The sequence below is a fragment of the Lampetra planeri genome, chromosome 8, assembly GCF_965212315.1.
Source record: "Lampetra planeri chromosome 8, kcLamPlan1.2.h2, whole genome shotgun sequence".
NCBI classification, from domain to species: Eukaryota; Metazoa; Chordata; class Hyperoartia; order Petromyzontiformes; family Petromyzontidae; genus Lampetra; species Lampetra planeri.
Genome location: NC_136114.1, coordinates 11,735,085 through 11,757,239, shown reverse-complemented (window position 1 = coordinate 11,757,239; position 22,155 = coordinate 11,735,085). Strand labels below are relative to the sequence as shown.

Genomic DNA, 22,155 nt, shown 5'->3' with positions numbered 1-22,155 from the left:
CGTAATTTCCTGCTCCCTTGACGGAGGCTTAACTTGGGCTATCGACGGGGGTCTCACAAACAGGTTTCTCTCTCACGAACCACCCCACCCGTAGCCCCGACACCGCACCCACCGCCCCCCGTACGACACCGCGATGTCTAAGGGCACGGCGGCGATGGGAGTCGGGGGGGGGGGGAGTTCAGGGATCATCGCTGCTGACCGTGACCCTTCCCACCCCCCTCCTTCTCCAGGATTCACCAAAATCAGCGGCGGGTACCTTTCGCTCCTCGCAGGACGAAGCCGAAGCCATCGTTGTCCTTCTTGTGCAGAACGACGGTCCGCTCCGGGAAGGGGCACTGGCTGCTGCAAGAGAGAGACTGCTGATGCGAGCTGGTCATGGCACTCCAATAGGGCCCCCCCCTTTACACATCCAGCCCTCGCTCGCTCGCACGCCGGCCGGTCGGCCGGCTATATTAGCAGCGCGCGTGCTGTGACGCGGTGGAACGACGCGTCCTGTCGCTACCGCCGCCGCCGCCGCCGCCGCCACCACCACTGCGCGTCGGCTCGGCGGGGGGTGGGTGGGTGGTGTGGGTGGGGTGGGGGGCGACACCTCCGGCCCCCTTCAGCGAGACGCCGGCGTGCGACCGTCGAGCCGGTGACCGAGCCCAGCCGGGAGGCCCCCCACAAAGAGCAGCGGCCACGCTTCGATGCCGACGCGAGCCGGCTGCCCGGCGCCTTCGACGCAGCGCGCGCTCAACGAGCCTCGCACGAGCCGGCACACCGGGCCACTGCGGTGGTGGTGCCGCTCAAATGACATTGTGTTTGCACGCTGCCCCCCCCTCTCCTCTCCAACGCCCGTCCCTGGCTCCGCCGCTCTCTCTCTCTCTCTCAGTCTCTCTCTCGCTCTCAACGCTCTTCCTTTTTCTCCCTTCCTCGTTCCCCGCTCTCACTACGGCGACGACGACGCGGCAGCAGCAGCAGCAGCAGCCGCCGCGGTGGCGCGAATGACAAAGCGGGAGGATGCTCGCCGCCGCTGCCGCCGCCGCCACCTCCGCCCGCCAGCCGCGTCGATCGGCATCACGGTGTCGACGACGGACGCTTGGAGCGAGCGAGAGGGGGGGGGAGCGAGCGAGCGAGAGGACGCGGAGCTTGGCGTTACATTGTGCAGCGTGACCAAGGAAGCTCGCCGCTACAGCTCAAGCCTGGCTCTGATGAAGGCTGCAGGCAGCGAAAAGCAGAGTGGGGTGGGGGGAGTGGTGGGAGAGTGAGGGAGAGGGAGACAGCAAATGTGAGTGAGAAAGCAAAGATTGGAAAAGAGAGGAGGGAGGGGGGGGGAGGCAGCGAGGGGGTAAGGATGGGGTGCGGTGGGATGCTGGATGGGGGTGCGAGCATGAGCATTTGAGAAGGAGCGGGGGTGGCGGGGGAGGGGCGGACGGAGGTTGCCAGGGAGAGGTTTGGAAGCGAGGAAAAGATGTCACCGTGCAGCTGCAGTGCTGGCACGCGGAGGTGGTACGGAGCCTGCCGTACACAGGTGGACCCGGGGCACTGCAGTGAATTCACTGCTAGCGCTTACCCACCGCGCCGCTTGGCCACGCCGCGGTTACGCGGGAGAAATGTTTCAATCGCGGGATTATCTATGTTTTTTTTTTTTGCCGGGCAGCTGGATAGCAATTTCAAAATTACCCGGCAACGAAACTGAACAGGCATTAGCTTCGTGCCAAATGGCACACGTCGCACAATAACGACCCCAAAACTTTTGTGGTGAGCCCAACCCTCGGAGGAGAGAAGCTGATTACTCGAAGGATTCTCACTTCTCACCTGGTTAGGTCAATGGTCGATTGCGAGTGGCGTTTTTCTCCTAAATGTGTCCATGCAGAACGAAGTATGAAAACAATCCTTGCTTAAGCAATTCAGTTACTCACAAATGTCTTCAAATTCTTACACTAAATATCAACGAAAGATGAGGCTTTTCGTAGCACCATCGTCAGCGAGCAATATGCCGGATCATGTCCGTCTGGAGGCCCGGCCCCTCTCTATACTTGTGCTTTTTTTCTCCGACAAGAGATATAATCCACGCTGATTTATTTAGTTTGTGTTTGCTTCATTGCTGTGCTTTATTATTTTTCGTTATGTCGCATTTGCCATGCTTAGTGACCCATGTCACTCTTGCAAACGAGACGTCTATCCTGGTCTCTTGAAATCTCGCCAAGTTTAAAAAAAGAAACCCGAAATATCTGGGACTATTTCAGCGGCACGAAGCCCTGCGTGTCTATTGGACATCTCCATGCATCGGACTGTCTTGCACAGCAGATTTTGTGGGGGCTGCATGAGGCACAAGGTAGCGGGGTGACGAGGTAGCTGGGTGGTGGGTACAGCGAAGGGAGAGGTGAGGTGAAGCGAGGGGTCCATGTGAAGGGAGCGATCCAGGTAAAGGGAGGGGTCCATGTGAAGGGAGGGTGCAGGTGGACATGGGGGAGGTGGGGGGGGGGACACAACACAAAAAGGTGAACTGGTCATAAATTCTGTAGAGGCAACACCAAAGTTGGCCAATGATTGAGAATGTACCGACACTCGGTCAAAATAACAATGCTATTTTGACCATACCTGCAATTCTGTGAACTACAAGCAGTGGCTATGGTTTAAAGATAAATAAACAAAAGCGATTGCGAGCTGATTTGCCGACGATTGTTGAAATGGTCGACGAAGGAATGCTCGGACAATGATGGCGACAATTGTCGCTCTCGCCTACTTGCATCAAGCCAGCCCCCTAAATGTGGGGGGCTCGATGGCATCGTAAATGCCACGGTGATGTAACGATGCGCCACAACGACATCGTCACGATGTCAAAACAAGCAGTTTACATGCTCATGAAAACCGTGCACGCCACTAAAGTGTTGTTCTCCGGCTGCGTGACAGTAACAAAAACACACGAGCTGTTAACCCGAAGATTACGCACAAACTACCCCTGGATGTGCCCGATCCCGTCGTAGCTAAGCAAGGTTCGGCCTAGTTAGCGCGTGGACGGGGTGACTACGTGGGAATACGACCCGTAGACTAGGGCTCGGGTTTTGAGGTCGGCACGAGAAGGCTGCACAGCAGTGGATTGTTGAACAGATCTGGGTGGTGCTTTCATGTTGCCCGCTCACATGTACGTGGGCTTTCTCTGGACACTCTGGTTTTCTCGAACTCGAAGCCAAACACTCATTGACATTGAATTAGCCAGAACGTAACCATTGCAGGACCCCTCGCGAAAAAAAAAGAAATGTCTCGACTCAGTAGAGAAGCTTTCCTGGATAAATAAAGGGCATTGTCGTAATCCGAGCAAGAGCGTGTCGACATTCTCAAGTCTAGTGAGTTGATGGTCACAGCAAGGTTCCCAGCAGTTGCACAACAATCCCCGTGTTCAATTTCGTTCCGCCCCTAATTTGGCGAAATTCCATGTCTGAGATTTAAAATGGCTGCCAAGGTGACGAAGCACATTCCCGCATGCAGAGCGAGCGGGGAAGGGCTGCCCTCTTACTCTGCCCGTGGACCAGGCAGGTCGCTCGAAGCAGGGAACTCAGAGCTAGCTCCTTGAGATCCACTTCTCCGGAGACGCTCTCCAACACGAAAAGCTGCCCTGCGATCGGGCACTCTGTCTCGTGACGTGCGACGCCGATTGCGCAATCGAGATGCAATTGAGAGGGAAAAAAACGACAAGAACAAGAGAGAACAACCAAAATACAACGAGCGTGTCGACCAGGGGAGGCTGGAGATTGACAAAATGTCATCGTGGAAGTGGCCCTGGTAGCCACGTGCCGAACGGCAACGCCGGGCACTCGCTATGCTACGATAACCACTGAATCATCGCCGTTGCACTATCTCCCCTGACTGTAAGTCTTCTTTATGGCGCGTCCTGCAGAGGTTGTTAGTTTTTATTTACTTTTTTTTCATTTCTCTAGCCGCTTTATGCACCTCTCGCTCAACATCCGTGTCAGCGCCTCGCCCCCCCCCCGTGCTGTTGCTGACAGCCTGTCCCAACAGGCTCCCTCGTCAGTTACATTGAAATTAATCGCCGATTTCATTATTCTGTTCTCATTATTTTGCCTCTTTCCAATTTTTATTACAATCGTGCTATTGGTGATATGTCGCCGGATTGAGTGACCATCTGGGTCTCTTACAGAGCAGTTTGTATCGCCCCACGGTGAGAAAATGGCCCACAGAAGGAGTGATCAGTGAACTACTTCTGACCTTCATAAATTCACTCCTTATGGAGTGCGTGCTTTCTCACACAATCCTATTGTGGTGAAATGTTTTGTTTGTGTGGTAAAACTTTGACATTTTTCAACTCTCTGAGCTCTGGAATTTTGCTAATTTTAGTATAGAGAAAACGAACTGAATATGATCGGCTTTAATTGTAGCTAATTTGTGTTCCAGGATGAGATCATCAACTCGCTACACTTGAGAGCCTCTGCTTGATGATGTATGACTAACCGGATTCAAACTCATCATCTCCGTGGTGCCGGATCATTGCCCCTTGACCCTTGTAACCACCCAGCTTCTCCGAGTCTCTTAAGACTCATTCTCAGAATGGTTTCTGTTTGGGATAATTTTCCCGATTCCGTATCTGTGTAAATGGAGAGTAGCCGGAGCACCTGCAAGAACATCCCAAGCACACACACAAGGACAGCACTAATATCCTGCACTGATGAAGTCAGACAATAGCAAATTTGCTATACTGCCCTCCTGCAAACACCACTACATTCATGGTAGGTCGGTTTGTCCATAACCTGCCGGTCCCCGCGCATGCGTGATGCACTCACCCCATCTTCAAGTCACCGAATTATTGGAAGCGCCACCACACCTCGTCAATATTTAAGGATTATAAAATGGGAAACGGCGCTTGCACCCACCACCGTCTGCCACTTGGGGAGATGGTGGTTGTTGTTGTTGTCGTTATTTCCATCATCACCACGTGATCAAGGCCTGTCCGGGAAATATTTACCAACCATCGAGTGAAGTCAGAGGGTGTAACCTCCAGTCACATGCGAAATTAATTTAATTTTCATGGTAATAAGCATTTGGATGAACAATCTTGGCCCAGATGGGAGGAGCGGAGGCATTTCATTAGAGGCAAAATTATGCTTCCGCAATTCATCTTTTCCTCGTCAAAAACTAACGAGGCTGCACCCGCCGTAGCTGCTGTGGCCTGACGCGATCGCAAACTTTGTTATCGACGGATTGCGTGACGATTGAATTCACGTGAAAGAAACTGACGACGACTGAAAAAAAAACGAAGTAAAGAAGAGAGAGAAAAAACGACTATCACAAGGGCACTTTAGGGTTGTTCTTTAACACGAGCATTGAGTAAAGTAAAAAAAATAAAAGTTTTTTTTCATTTACCAGGTAAGGTCCACTGAGCAATATAGCTCCTTTCCAGCTGGCCACAAATGATAGCGAAGTGGCTTATCATCACGTGGGCATGTATAGCATCCAGATACTCTGAACGCGTGTTTCTAAATTGGAGGGAAAAAACCAGAGGACCCGGTGAAAAATCCATGCAACCACAGGTAGAGAGACATGCAAACTCAAAATATCCAGGCATCAGGGTTGAGATCGAACCCACGATCTCCTGTGCACCAGGTGAGGTAGTTAACGTTTCGGCGAGTGTGCCTGTACAAATTTGTGGACTGAGATTTAACCTAAAAAAGCACAAAGACCCTCCGATACATTGTGAGAAGGTGCGTGGAATAAACGCACGCCCAGTTTGAGACTTCACCGAAATAATGAACCTGCTAAATAAATAAACACACCCTGACCGACCTTAATCTGAAAATGGCACGGTAAAGTTTAAAGAAGAATAGTTCTTTTTTAAATTATCCTCAATCGGATTACCCCGGATAGAGAACGTCTAATAAATAAATGAGGCAGTGGGAGTTATTTTAATGATTCCGCTTTTTAATAAGGATACATATTAATGGCGTGTGGGGTGGTGGTGGGGTTTGTGGTGGAGGGAGGGGGGGAGGGATGGAGGTCGTGGAGGGAGGGAGGGAGAGTGCCGTGGGTGTGTGGCGGAGGGAGAGCGGGAGAGATGCACGCAGTGTGCCTGCTGCAGGCGCAGCTGTGAGTGGAAGCAGCGGCTGACGGCGGCTGACGGCGTGGTGCAGAGTAATGACGTGACCGTGCGGCCCCCATAACGTGCATGAATAAGCAATCACGAGAACCGTTTCACTCCAGTGCCTGCAAAATGCTCGGGTGTCCTTCCGTCTCATTCGCGGAGAAAACAAACGCCTTGTTACTCGTCCCCGATTCCCTCTCTATCTTTCCCGCTTTCCCGTGAGCTCCCAATAAAAAAAAGACACAACGCGAAAAATTGCCGCTGGATTTCAAATATTTCTTTCTCGCGGATTCTCGAGAGCGCCGCGTGTCCCGCGCTGTGGGCCCGCTGAGCTGCGCTCGATTCCATGGCGAACGTTTGAATCGGCGCCCTGGAGTAAACTTCCTTCCACCCACCTGTACCGTCCACCGTGGGAGGTGAAGTATGGTCAAACAACTCCCACGGTCGACGTGGCCTTAATCCAGCAGTGGATTGGCAAAGGGCTGCGAAGGTTGTTCTATTTTTTTTATTCTGGATATTTTTTTTTTAAACAATACTATCGCCATTTCATTTCAATACAAAAAAGACGCTATTTTAATCGACATTTTTTAATATTTATGTGCCCGAGGAATATTTGTGGGCGTTTATTGGTGTCATCTTTGTCAGCTCTAAGGCCGCTATGCTCTCTGAGTCAATGCTCTCTGCTGGGCCGCGCTGATTTCTGGCCTGTCTTCAAAAGTGGCTCCTTGCCAGTCAACCGAGAGCAGCTATAACCTGATGGCGCTGTAAGCTCTCACTTACAGGCGCTCTTAAAAAGATGCCTGCGTGAATAATGATTCAATATGCTACAATTCAATTAATCGGTGTGGCCGAGATGATTTGTATAAGGATGTGCAGCCCCTCTGTAACTCTGATGCTGGATGAGAGCTGGTCACCAGATCACCCCATCTGGGATGTGAGAGCACAGAAGTACAGTACAGCAATTAACTTATCTGTGCTGTTCTGTGCTGCCCACAATTAGCCCCACATCCTTTAACACCTGTTATTTATGGTGGTCGCCAATGCAGCCACTACCCTTGCTCAACCCCTGCTGAGCATCTGAACTGTGACGAGATTGGGCGCTCTCCGAGTGATTCAGTCAAAAAAATGACGATACACGTGTAAAAATATAAAATCATGAGCGTTATACAAGGAGCGTCTTATATTTTGTGCGTGCGTGCTCTAAAAGAAACACGAAGCATGGCTTTGGTCCATCCTTCCGCGGCTCCACCCAATGCCAGCCTCCTCAGAAGAGCACAAGATCAGCAGAGTTGGAACCCATTTCCATTCCAAAGCCAGGAAGGAGCTCAAATCGCTGCCTCTGACGCAAACCCAATCCGATGACGACTTTCTCACCGCACCCCCTGCCCCGCTGGCGGATTTAAATACACGTACACATTGTCCTTTTGTTGTTGTATTCCTCGACGCTCCCTCCCTCCTTCCCCTTTGCCCGCGCGTCCCGCGCGCTATTTATGGGCGATCGTGCGTGCACCGCGTGGCTAAATACGGCACAAGATCTCCGTGGGTGGCGATTAACGGATGCGCTTCCTGTGGCTATCGCGGGCACCAGAGGGGCGCGCGCTGTCTTGGCCTGAACAGGGGCCCGCGGGCCGCCGCCGCGTGTCGCGCCGCGCGACGCCCCTTCGTCGCCGTGCCGCAATTATAATTCCGTTCGTTTGTCGCGGAGAACTTTTCCAAACTAATCGCGGTGGCCTCGTGGCCATTATTCATTTGAGCGCCGATTGCCCGGGGCTACGACGCCGGCAACTGAGAGCAGGAACGAGAGCGCGGACGATTAGAATTCGCTTCTTGAAAATCGGTACAGGTCATACAGGATCTGTAACGATGATTACAGCAAGCGTGCTGTGACGGTTCCACCTGAAGACGGAAGCTTGTGTTGCCTTCGAAACGTCGTGATTTTTTATTTTATTTTTATTTTACTTTTATTCATTTAGATTTTTTACCTACGTGACTTTACCGAAAAAACCTAAGAAAATGGTCATACAAGAACCTGGGGGGGGGGGGAGGTGATTGAGAGGGAGTTGCAAAGCTGGCAAAAAGGGAGCACTATCAAAGTGCACAAGGTTACAGGAACCCAATTGTTACCTTTGACAATAATAATTCGTCTAATTATTAATAAAGGAACATGGGAAAAATATGTCATGGAAGAAAATACCAAATCCAGCATCAGACAGCTCTGACGATACGACAACAAATCCCGAGTAAACGTGAAACCACATGTTAACATTGACCCAACGTTGCATGCTTACTCAGTAAATAACTAACAGAGTTGTTGAATGGATTCAGTTTATAAGAAACTGGGGGAAAGTAGTGACGGGAAAAAGTTTCAAAGTCTAAGCGTGCAAGGAAAAGATGAGGGAGGACAAGTCCGAATCGAAATCTTTATTTATCCTGGAGAAATCCGATGAGCTATGAAGCTCTTGTTCACTGATGCCCAGTAGGGGCGGATCAAAAGTTATGCTCTGGGCTACAACAGCATAGTATTCTCGGCTTCTCAGAAATTCACACCTTTTTTTCCCACACCCCAGGTTGCACGAAGTCAACGGTTCGATTCCTGGTAACGTATGCAGCGTTTAACCAAAGCACAAAACTCGGCACATTCACCAACGGCGCTGCCTTATGTGCTGTGAAGGGGAGGGAGGGAAGGGAGCCTTGCCCGAAACGTCACCTATTACAACACCTTAATGTGACCGCTTCACACAAGCATGCCTTCTGCTCTCAATTCGTGTACACTGAAGGCTCCCATTTTATGATTTGAGAATGTGAGCTCTTGCCTGTGGTACGGTCCAAATAACTTGAGAGGGATCCACAAATGAATAGTAAAAATGTAACAACAAAAAAACAGCGGTCCCCCGTGTAGGCATGGCACTGCCCTGCGTAATAAATAAATAATCAAACAAACAAATTGAGCGGTGAATTGAATTTCTGCCAAGTGCTCTACAGTGAATCTCCCATTGGGTGGCGGAGTGCACGCAGTGAATTGCTCCACCGCCGTCATCATCATTAACGCCGCCTTTTAAATCAACAATACAGAACAGGCAATAAGCTAACCCATTAAGTACGTAAAGATTCATTGATTAAAATCGAGTCTTACGCTTCACGGTACGAGCCATCGGAATCTTGCGTATCAGAAAAGACATTATTTACAATTTAAGCTCGTTATAGCATTTGACAATGTATGTTCAACCTAATGGAACCAACTAGACAGAATATATTACAGAGACAATACAAATTAACTAAACAAACACATCTTCAAGCATAATCCTGCATCGTGACAATTCAAAGAATGACAGGAAGGGAAAAACCATTAAACGCCATTGCTTCCTATCCAGCTCAAATTCGTGAGGTTCTACCATAGGCATTCCGACGAAGCTACGACACTGCTGACGATCACCCACAGTAGTTCCACCATCCGGGTGGAGCGATGGCGCAGTTGCACATCAGTGGCAAGTAATATCCGAACCAATTCTGGGCCGCCAACCTCTCCATCACCAACCCGCACGAAGCACCAGTGTTGGTAGCAGTACAGTCGGTCAAACAACCATCAAGACCGACACAGCATGGATAAGGGGTCTGACAATCCAGTGCTTGTATTGACGAACGGCTGTAAATAATAATCGTAGTTTCACGCTTGTGAGATTGTTCAATAGTCATTGAGATGGATTCACACAACAGCAGTGCCGATTTGCACCCCCCCCCCCCACACACAGTATGTCCATGGGCACAGCCCTGCTCAGAGCCCCCCAGTATTCATCTTCAAACAACCTGGAGGCTAATCCAACGCTGGTGGGGGGGGGGGCATGAGAGTGGCGAGAGAACAAATCAGAGTCCAGGAAGAAAATGGCCAAATTTATTATGGAGCTTTCGACAAACGCAAACGCAAAAAAACGCACAAACATCTACTACTACGATATATTTATTTTACCAGGTAAGGCACACTGAGTTATATTGCTCTTTTTCAGAAGCGACATGGCTATCACAAACAATAGCTCGACGAAGTGGCTCATCGCATGCAAATTTATCGCAGCCAAAGACTCTAAACGCATGCTTCTAATCGTGGAGGGGAAAAACCGGAGGAGCCGGAGAAAAATCCACACAACCATGTGGAGAACACGCAAACTCAAAATATACAGGCATCAGGGTCGTGATCAAACCATTGACCACCCGCATACTGGGCGAGGTAGTTAACATCTCGCCACCGCGGCGGCTATGCAAATTTTCATTCGCGTATGCTCAGCCGTTGGGGATTATCAAGCGCAGGGAAGACTTACGCAACGACTAGCCTGCTCTTGACTCAGCAAAAAAAGCTGTCGCTGCAGCCTAGAGATGAAACGAGATGGGGGGGGGGGGTAGTGAGGGGTTGTCTGGCTTCGGACTTTATTTTCTTTGGGGGCCTTTCCCGCCTCGCTGTTGGTGCCTCTTGCTATGCAGATCAGTGCCGTGCTGAATTGGGTCGGGGCCCTCAATCTTCATCCCGGTCACTAACTCCACGAATGGTAGACAAAAGACAAAGGTAGCTAGCCGTATAGTCTGTTGGGGCAAATTCGTTTAGCGAGCACCTATTAAGGCCAGCATGGCGCACAAGGCGGTTTGTGTGGTCGGCACGGCTGCCATTGTCTTCTTAGTGCTGATGTATACACATCACACCTGATACTTATTTAAGGCTGAGTAGACCTAGAGGAGACCAGGACCAGGTCAGATTTTGATGTTGATGGTGGCCGTTTGTGGGAATCGAACTCGGGTTATTTGTGTTTGTAACACATTGCGCTAACCACGACACTCATGCTCCGTCCCCCTGCATCGGCTGTGCCTGAATCATAATCCTGACCATTAACTCCATGGGCAGGAGTAGCACACACACACGCACGTGCACGCGTGTGCGTGTGTGGGCAAACTCTTAGGGGGAGCGGTAGTTGCGTGGTTTAGCGCCCTGTACAGCATTGGTGATGAATATCTGAACGAGTCCTGGGCCTCCCCTAGGTTAACTGAGCCTTAAATGGGTAACCTAACCGAGTGCGGTGTTTAATCACCAGAAATGGGGAGACAACGACGACTGGGCGTGGTGCTGGCAACACACCCCCTCGCGTCCCATGCCGGCGTTCATAGGCGCCCTCTGGCAGCACTTGCCCCAAGAGTCTGTTAAAGGCTACAGGGGGGATCTTTGTCTTTTTTTAATCTTTGTGCAAACTCCCCTTGAGTGCCCAGCTCTCCCCACAACAACAAACCACGACCGGTGATAATTGGTGATCGTTATCCCTCCCACGTTAGAGAACCGTTGCCACTCAGCTCCACGGATTTCACTTTTATACGCGCTTTAATACGTTACTAATAACGATGAGGTACACGGAGGAGTTCATTAGTGCGGGGGCATCCTCTCACCCAACGCGTATTTTACACGAACAAAATTCCGCGCGAGAATACATTTGTTTACAGGCGAGCAGGTCAAACAGTGCATCAAAGAGGAAGGAAATACCTTCACCACCACTGACATTAACATCCACCGCCTTACGCAATGAAAATTATAAAAACGCAAAACGTTTTCACGGTGTTGGTGGCTCTTTTCTCTGCTCCTACTACACATACTGCCACCCTGCTGTAAGTCTGTAAGTTATCAGGGCGGTGTTTTCTTATCATGCCAGGGGCTGCTATCAATGCCACTCCCAACACACTCCCTGACGCTATATTCAAAAGTGTTTGCAGAGCACGTCGGCTGCCTCCGCTCGCCCAACTCGGGGAACACCACGAACCTTCGCCAACATTTACGGGCGGGCCTCTCCATCAACCCACACACAAAGGTCACTCCCTAATCACAAACGCCGAAACCTCTACTCACCTGGACTTCCGAAGCCCGTCAAACGAGCTGACCGTGTGGTGTTTCAGCAGTCGCTTGGTTCTGTCTTCTGCAAAGAAAAAAAAAAACACTTCAATTGAAAGACGAATCTGAGGATAACCTCCTTGCAAGTAAATAATAAATGGAAGCCGGGGGCACTGCCCCGGGGGAAAGGCAGGGAGCCCGTGTGCCACTGCCGATCGCGAGCCGGGTAATCGGGGCCACAGGCTGCGCGAGAGTCTCTGGCCGTGATTTGCTGCACGTGTCTCACGCGCGGCAGCGGGCGCCGAGCAGACAAACGTTTCCGCGCGCGCGACAGTTCTCGAGAAGACAAACCTCTGCCCTCGTGGGAGACGCTCGATGGCGGGACATGCGACCGAATGCGCTCCTCGCGACCGGGCAGACTGCTTTGCGAGAAGCAGTCTGTAAAAACACCAAGTCCCCTCCCCCCCACCCCTTGCGTTTCATGCGAGCGCGAGCACGCATGCACGCACGTTTTCTCACCCCCACATCGGCTCCCGACGCACTTGGACATCCCCTCGGCCTCTTGCCGCTAGTCTCTCGTACTCCAGCCTCCAGCCCTGAGCCTCAAACTGCCACCTCTCCTGCCCACCCTCTCCCACCTTGGAGCCCCGTTTCCCTCGCCTCAACGATTGCAGGCGCACGATTTCGCGCGCTTGCCTGCACGTCCGCCGGCATTGTTGGCAGTGTTTGCAAACGCCGAATTAAAAGCGTGTTACGATAGCAGCTCTGCCGCCAGTCCCAGCAACCGTGCCCAGGAGAGAACGAAAGCTGCCAAATTGCAGGCAGTGGGAGGGGGGGAGATGAACAGAAAAGAATGGTTGCCCAGAACCAGAGTGGCATGGAGCCTGGACAGAAGAAAAAAAATGGAAATCGTCCAGAATTCACACGAAGCTGAAAAGTGTCTGCATGCCTGTTAACCCCTTATCAGTGCTGCCTGCCTTATTACAGACCAATTCAGACCTTTTTCGTCACCCCGTGCCTCTTCCACATCTCAAGGTTCATCCTACAAAGTCCCTTCACAAGGGAGATACACAAACAAAAATAAAAAAAATGTGCCCGTATTGAAACGGCCGTACGCCCATATGGACCTGAAAACTCAATTTCCCTGTACAAGAATACGGGCAAACCGTGTGGGTTGACAGGTACGTCTGCTGCACACCAGTGCTCTGGCTGAACGTTCATGAACTCGGCCAAGACACACTTGGGCAAAAGCGAGCTCTGTGCCGCCACTGACTGTTACTGGAGTGCCGTTTTTAATTTGCTTGTTGTGGAGTCAAGTGCAAGGAACAGGTTGGTTATACGAGGGCACAATTCAAAAGGACAGTTTTGGCGCGGCGTGCGAAACGTTGTTTGCTGCAACCCGCAGAAATGTTGGACCTACCGTAGCCACAAACAACAATGGACCTAACGGCAAGGCACGTTCCGTGTCCCCTAGAGTTTCACGTTGTGCCTTCCTGTGGCTCTGTCAATTGCTCAAAACTGGGAGTAGAGGTTGTGTTTTTTTTTTAAAGCTGTGTGTCTCACATAGCCACCAATAGGTGCACATAAAAGAATGACGTCAAATGTGGTTCTGCCCTGAATTTGTGCTTGTTAAATATTCATTTGACCGGCATGCGTCAAAACATTGCCCTCGCGTGCGAAAAGTGCTGCCCTCTACTTTGTGAACCAGAGGTCAACTTCAAGCAGCAATCTTGGAGGTAGATCTGTGACATACACTTCCACGGGCCGTTCTCGAACACGAAGGGTTGCGCTGCTGTTCGAGAAATGCCAACGGATGGTTCGTCTCGCGACACGCCGCCGCCAGCACAACCACGATAAAAAAAATTTGAGGAAATTATGACGACAACAACAGCAGCAGCAGGAGAGGTTGAGTCTCACCATGTACAGCTTGTGTTTGTCTCAGCTGCACCTCCCGCACGCAATGGCTCGGGAACCACCCTCGCCTGCCTTCAGAGATGCCCTCCCACATGCCCGCCTCCCCGACTGTAAGCACTGTCAGGGAAAGAGGGAAGCGCATGATAATCAACAATAATAATATAATAATAATTTCGCACATTTGGGGGTTCGCGACGCAAGGAACATGCAGTGTTTCATATTCCGTCTCTTCCAGTTGGGGGCGAAGTTGCCGTGCGGTTCAATTCCAATTAAGTAATTTTGTCATTTTTTTACAAGTTTGGCAACTTTTGACCGTGACACCTGCACAGACGGCGTCTTGGGATCTTTAACGTCCACTGCAAAGCAGGCGGTGTTCATTCACGGTTAATACACCTACAGCGTTAACCTGGATGGACGCTGGGTTGGAACCTCTGGAATTTTATCATTACTTTAAGACCGCGTTTTTGTGTTACGTTCGTTGTCCTTCCCCTGCACCTCCAATTAGCACGGTTGGCTACGTACGGTGTGAAAGAAGTTCAACATACATACATAAGAGGCAATAGCGCGACTGCTTGGGAAATATGACACCAACATTGCGAAACACAACCGGTCCACAATGTTTAGCACACCCCATGGCAGCTTTAACTTTACACAACTCATCGATTTGATGTTATAATTTGGGGCAGGATGGTGGAGCAATGGCTTAGCGTGCTTGCGCTATCAACCCAGTGGTCTGTTCACAATTCCCGGCCACCGCTAGCGTCAGTGGTCATATCTGAGCCGGTTCCTTCATCAACCCCCAATGACAAGTGGAGTGAAATATGGTCAAACAATCCGTTGCGACCACCACAGAACAGTAGGGATGACTTAATCCGGTATGAGCTGTATCGCTGGCTATATGTTTTTTTTTTATGGACTGAATAACTTGAACCATTAACTCAGCAATAAAACAGAGTTGTTCATTCTTCTAAATCAAACCCGAATTCCTATGCTTCCCCAAAACCGTGCTCGCATTCTCAGGGCATGAGAGGCCCAAAAACGAAACACGCGATACGCGCACATACACGATGTGATTTTTTTTTACAGCCTCTTAAATATTTAATGGAAAACACCCAAACCACTTTGTTAACATTCCGTTACAAACGGCTCAAATGCGCGTCCAAAGACGCGCTCGCCATCGGCAAAGCCCAGCTGGGGGGTTGTCGGTCTTGAGCGAATAAAAAAAAAAGACCGGAAAATAAAGCAGGACCCCCGTGTCTCTGGAGGTGAACGTCACGTGCACTGCACCAAAGCAATGAACCCGGCGCCAGGTTCAAATCCCTGGCTGCCTCCCGAGATAAAGCCAGGTTCTCATGTGTGGCGAGTTTGATGGTGTCAGGGCGGTCACCACAGACGGCAAGGAGTGAATAAAAAAAGAAAAGCAAAAACTAAACTGAATGAAATTTCTCTTCTTGGTTCTTTCGGTAAAGTCACGTAGAAGGGAAATAATAAAATAAAATAAAAACATAATAAAATACAATTCTCACGACGTTTCGGCCACAACGCAAGCAGCCGTCCTCAGGTGAAGAACAGGTCTGTCGGAAAGACAGACAGCGTCTTTTATTATTTCCCTTCTACGTGACTTTACCGAAAGAACCAAGAAGATGAATCCCTGCAGTCACGAAAGCTTTAAATCGAAATTTGAATGAAATTTGGCACTTGATTCAGTACAGCCCAACTCTGATGACTTGCAATAAATACCTCGTATATATATATCTGCATACATGGGCACAACATCCCGTGGCTGCCTCTTAGCCACACGAAAACACCCCGGGCGTATATGGACACCCACAACACCCACAGTCGCTGTGCCCCTGTCCGCACAGCATAAAGGGCCACCCAATGGATTCTGGGACAGGAGGGCAGCCAATAGAATTGCATTTAGTGGTCGAGTTATATATTTATATTTGCGACATGATTCACTACGGCATATAATAGGGTTTTCGCCATTAGAAGTCACTCTTTGTTGGCTCCTTTGGGGCCATTTCGTTTCATGCTGCAAGGCTCTTGCTGCCCATAGGGGCTATTTGGTATCCTAATTACTTCTTTGCTCGATATTCTGGTGGCAATCGGACGATGGGGAAGTACTTAGCGTGCGAATAATAATAAACAAAGCGACTTAAAGCCCATCCAAATATGTACAAGAAAAATCGATCCTTACAAAAGACAAACATTTTTTATTAAATCCTACATTGTATTTTATCTATGACCAAATCACCCACAAATGGCACCCGATCTCATCAGATCTCAGAAGTCAAGCAGAATTGAACCTGAACAGTGATGTCACGTGTGGTCACCGTGCATTACAGCTTGTTATAGGTTGCAGGGTGATGTGGTGAGCAGCAGAGAGGGGCAGTGCATCAACATCCGTTGTTGTGCTGTACTGCTATGCAGTACTCCCACGTCTATGCTCCCTGCTTTGATGAACGTCGACCCTTAAAACTTTAGAAAAAAGCAACCAAATTGCGTGTGCAACAATTCACATTTATCCGCTTGGACGTGTATGTTATGACGGTTTACACTATCACTGCGGCCACTAGAGGTGCTACCACCATTCACAGCAATTTACAAAAAATGTTATTGAATCAAATCATGACCCTGAATAGGAACAATCTGTCCTGGTGGCACAGAACGGTGAATCACCCCACCTTGTACGGGAAAATTGCACCCCGGTTTCCAATGAAGGCAGTTCCCCGGCATTTAGACCGTTACGTACTGTACTGTCCAATGCAGTAATGTGTACGTATACAAGCGGGCATGAAGCGCCGGATGTTTGCCTCGGCAGTTCGGCATTTCATCGGAGGTTACGGTTCAATCTTACAAACAGCCGACATCCCTTTGTGAGTCCGCTCCCAGATGAAGGCCCTCCCCATGCTGTTACGGTCACAGGGATTGTGTGGCCACGGTTCACAGTGCCGGTCAGTGCGGGTTGATGTTGTTGTAGGTTCAGGGAATCGTTCGGCTGGCACGGCCCGTTGAAGCTAAGCAGCTCCTTTCACAAGGACGATCACAGCCCAAGACCGGTTTTAGGTATCACCTCGTCCACTGGTGTTCACCATGGCTGAGAGGGTCACTGTGGTCAGAGTGCAGAGCGCAAAAGAAAAAGGCACTGTGCCACTGCTCCGTTCGGGTCTTAGGCTTTGCTTGATGTAAAATGCAATGCCCCTGCTCCATGTGACAATTAAGCAGAGCAACAATAAATAAAAAAGGTCCTCTGTGGTTACCTTTTTATCACTACGTAGAGGTTGTTTATCATTTGCACACGTGCATTAATGAGTTCAAGTGATCTGTGTAAAACTTTTTTGTTTATTTTAAATGATAAAAATAAAAAATATCAAGAATAATTGTATCATCCTTGGTTTGTTAACCAAAATAGGTTCTGTGCAGGGAAAAATCCTGCCAATTAGCCGCAATGAATAGGGCATTTGGAGCCGGGTAATTGCAATGATTGTAATTTAATGCAAAAAATATGCCAAGATTAAATGATAATTGTCCGTAATGCATTCGGAGTGCCGTTTGTAGTAATAGCTTTGACCCCCATATGTGCCTTTTCAATTCTAATTTAAAATTTTCTCGTCACTTTTCCAATGCGATGGTAAACGAGGAATGGCATTTCTTGGGGAGGAAACCGGGAACACATTCCCCGGGAAAGATTCGTTCAAAAACGCCGACACACCCGGCAAACCCACGCACGCACACGCCTGCACACGCACTATTGTTGAGGTCGTGTTGTTTTTTTCTGTTCTGGGTGGGGGGTTCATCACGGGCAGCCGTGATCAACTCCCGCTCTCGACAAAAACGTTCTGAGAGTGAACCGGCGATGTGCAATTTTTTTCTTGTGCCGCAGCGTCGGCACAGAGGGGGGGCCTTGCTGACGCATCTCCTTCGGCACAACGATCCGAACCCGCAGAATCAGAGAGGTTTTTACTTGTTTTTGGCCCACGGTTATTTTCCAAGAAAAATCCATACCAGACAGGATTCCCCCTTTCTGCGTGTCTGCAAAATAAAGTGGAATGTTCGGCAGGTTTCAAAACAGCAATGTCCAGGTAGCTGCAGCGGCAAAACGGCTGTTGATAAATATCGTCCCTGTCGGAAAATTAATTCAGAATTGGATAAATCCTTGATCACTAATTAGGTCCATAAAGTCATATGTAGCGGTCTATTTGCAAACAACAAAAGCTAACACCGCAATGGAAGCCTGCTTGGAACGTCCAAAACTGTGAATATATTTATTTATTCATGCACATGCCAGTTATTTAATTATCAAATGCTCGCATCTCCCTCTCGCCCAACTCGCATCCCCGTTCGGTGAGTGCAAAATTCCCTGGAGCAGTCATTAAAGTGCGTGACACTGCTGTCAGTACTTCCTGCAACTGCTCTGGGGAGACTGCCTCACAACACGGAGCGTAAACCATCATGCGAACTCCGGTCATCCTCGCAGCGGCTTTTGGCTAAGCCATCGAACAAAGACGGCCACCGCATCGCTCGCTTTCAGATGTGCTTCTGCGGCCGTCTGGAACGCTCTTCCTACTGATAAGAGGAAGCCACTGGAGCAAAGCACCTTTAAATCTTGATTGAAAACTCATTTCCTTAGAACTGCATTTCGTTGTCCTTCCCCTGCACCACCGATTAGCACGGTTGGCTACGTACGGTGCGAAAGAAGTTCAACGTACAATACACACACACATCCCCTCGCTTCGACTCAAACTGTCTTCCACGAGCACCTCCTCCGGACGCAGCCGCCGGCGCAATCGCTGTGCTTCGTCTGCATCGCGCTCACGAGCGAGCGCAAATGCGTTAGCATCGGACGCCGATCACCATAATCAATAGGCCATGAGCGTCTGAATAATAACTGTCACATTGCCCTGACGAATGCGAGCTCTTGGCCCGTGCAGTTCGGTTGGAAGAGCGCAGCGACAGTTGCGTCTGCGCGTGACTCCAGACCCCAGGGCGTGTGGGATCACGGCTACAGAGGCGAAAGAAAATAATTCCCAGTGCCAATTATGCCAGGTTTACTCATTTTGAATAAATAAACCACGCACATTAATTATGACCCAATATGAATTGCAAATTCAAAGACGATGGCGCTTATCATGCTCAAGGCAAACAAAAGCACATTTTTTTCAAGTTTTTTTTTCCTCCTTTCTCCTTGGACTGATGCACGGGCGGGAAGTTGACATACCCTGGTACATATCGATATCAGGACTGCTCACTCAGGCTGCTCGCACATATTGCCTGTCCGTATGTGTCTTTGCATACATGTGTTTCCGGGAGCGATAGTTTAGTGGTTAGCACACTGAGCTACAGGCCCGGCGGCCTGCGTTCAACTCCCGCTCATGTCCAATATTGGTTGTGAATATCTGAACCAGTCCTGGGCCTCGTCTAGGCCGGCTCAGCCTTAAATAAGTATCTGGTGCGGTGTGTCGATAAGAAACTAAGAGGGTGTTGCTGGCCACCCACTTCCTTGTATGCTATGTCGGTCTTCAAAAGTTGCTCGCCATCAGCACTTCCCCCCAACATTCTGTTAAAGGCTACATGGGGATCACATGGACACATATGAGTGTGTGTGATAATGATGGCACAATAATGGGGAGAGGTAGTGCAGCGGTTAGCGCGCTGCACTACGAACCTAGTGACCCGAGTTTGGTTCCCGCTCACGACCAACACCAGTGGCAAATATTTGTATCGGTCATGGGCATCCCCTAGATCGACTCAGCCTCAAATGAGTACCTGGTGCAGTGTGTAAACAGCACCACTGGGGAGACAACATTGCAAGGGCATCGCCCACTTCGAACGCAGACCTGGCGCTCATCCTTAATGCGCCGATCGCATCACCGAAGAGCGCGACATCGCGCGACGGCTACACGGGCGGAGCAAACGTTAACAAAACGACTCATTTATCAATTCTGTTTTTTGCCTGATGATGCTGGTTGTAATTACCGGCGAGACGTCGTGACTCGAATTGTAGATGTTGTGGGTTTACTCTCCAACACACCGGTGTTGCTGTACTCGTAACTAATTGGCACGTTTTGTTTCCGTGACAAACCTTACTGATTGGCTGTGTCGGGTGGCGGCGGGTTTAACGACACATTTATATATTTACGCGACGGCACCCAAAAAAAAAAAACTCTGTTGCCAAGAATCTATCATGCGCAATTTGAACGTTTAAGCGTTGCGCGCGCACGCATTTGTTTGTTTTCATAAATTTCATTAACGAGTGACGCCTCGACAACAATGCCTGCGACAAGAGTGAGAAGGACAAACCGTGAACCAAGTCTCCCATGGCGAGAGGGATTTCTCCGCCCCGCCGGGGCCGATAGGCCTGCTGAACGGCATACGCGCGGCCTGGCAGGGCGTTGTCCAAGTTGCGCTGGCAGCTTTGCTTGGGACACGATCTGTGGCCAGAATAAAAAAGAATTGCACACACACACGCAAACACACACCCACGCACACACACACCCACACACACGCACACACCCGCACACACGCAAAGGTAAAAATCTCCCGGTTATCCCGAGTGACTGCTGAGGGCAAGTGCTGTTTTGTGAGCACCTTATTCAAATTGACACTCACGCAGCTACAGTTACACACGCACAGATATGCTGCTGTGGGCAGGAAAAAGGCAGTACAGCAAATCAACTTTGCACTGTACCTCTCTTGTGACCGACACTGCTGCGTGAGAGGCAGGCCCTCATCCAGCAGTGGATAGACAAAGAAGTCTAAACAGAAACATTGCGGCCAGACTTGGTCGTTCAGTTTGTAACAGCTTGTTTCATTATGCGCACACAGATACATTTTTCATGTGCCTATTCGGAAAAAAACTGACAGCACATTGGTGACTGTCAAGGAGCCAAGGATGGCCAGAAAATCAGCCACAACTGGCTTTTATTTCTTTATTTTTTACCGTATAGTATTGTTTATTTTCAAGTTTACGTGTGTCAATGCTGCGATGGCACTTTGGCGGGACAGATCTTTTTTTGCCAGAACGGCGCCAACGTGTTAACCAAAAATAATCTTCTTGGTTCTTACGGTAAAGTCACGTAGAAGGGAAATAATAAAATAATAAAAATAAAACATAACTAAATCATTCTCACGACGTTTCGGCCACAAACCTGTATTTCCGACAGACCTGTTCTTCACCTGAGGACGGCTGCTTGCTTTGTGGCTGAAACGTCGTGAGAATTATTTTATTTTATTATGTTTTATTTTTATTATTTTACTATTTCCCTTCTACGTGATGACTTTACCGAAAGAACCAAGAAGATGAATCCCTGCAGTCACGAAAGCTTCAAATCGAAAAATAATTTTCATTGTTTTATATTTTTATTGTTTTATTATTTCCCTTCTATGTGACTTTACCGAAAGAACCAAGAAGATGGCTCCCTGCAACCAAAAACAACTTGACTTGACCAAAGAACGCCGAGCCGAGTGCGTCGTTTGCACGCTCGCAGATCCCCACCGGGCCCTCGCCCGTGCCTGCCGCCCGACCTGGGTCTGTCCAGGGTGCGCGACGAGCCGTAGTTGCTCTGCTCCGCGTCCAGGGAGCCGCCCCTCAGCGTCTCCTCCTGTTCCGACTGCCCCCGCCGCGGCTCGCTCGACGTCCGCGGCCACTCGGTCCGCGCCTCGGGCCACGGGCAGCTGAAGTGGGCCGTGGAGGCCTGCGCCGAGGCGGTGGCGACGCCCGCCGGCACGTCGGCGGCGTGCCGGGCGGTCACGCGCCCCGCTTTCTCGCTGCTGGACCGAAGCAGGCGGCGCTCCGTGCTAGCCGTCACCGCCATCGCCGCCGCCGCCGCCATCGCCGTCGGCTGGATGCTGAACCGGCGCCGTCGGTCCGAGTACGGGGGAGCTTCGTTGAACGGCACTGGGGCGGGAAGACAAAATGCGTTCTGGGTCGATCGCGTGTCGCAACTCTTCACCGCGCGCCGGTCTACGCGGGCCGGTGGGTAACAAGGACCGGTTCGGATATTGCTCGCCGCTGATGGTGGGTGGGCACCGCCGGGAATCAAAACTCAGGGGTGCTGGGTGTTTAGCCGGGTGCTTGGATCACTGCACCACCGTGCCAGCCAGGTATGATACGATGGACGCAAAGTTTTGTTTTGGAAGGGGTGGACCAATCGGATACACTAGAAGCCCCCCTCAACGAGCACCCCTGTAAACGACTAATCGCTTCACGATGGACCTCCATAGAGCCCAATGTGTAGTGTATAGTGTAGTGTATAGTGTAGTGTATAGTGTAGTGTATAGTAGTGTATATTAGTGTAGTGTATAGTAG

At 50.0% G+C, this 22,155-nt stretch overlaps 1 protein-coding gene across 1 annotated transcript in view; it reads right to left on the bottom strand.

Moving 5' to 3' along the window:
- The window catches only part of LOC144720340 (SH3 and multiple ankyrin repeat domains protein 2-like), a 142,083-nt gene that overhangs the window by 65,159 nt on the left and 54,769 nt on the right, over positions 1 to 22,155 (bottom strand). The window contains 5 exon segments of the mRNA XM_078597034.1: positions 257 to 342; positions 11,949 to 12,015; positions 13,848 to 13,961; positions 20,148 to 20,278; positions 21,372 to 21,744. Of these exon segments, the coding sequence (XP_078453160.1) occupies positions 257 to 342; positions 11,949 to 12,015; positions 13,848 to 13,961; positions 20,148 to 20,278; positions 21,372 to 21,744 (771 nt within the window).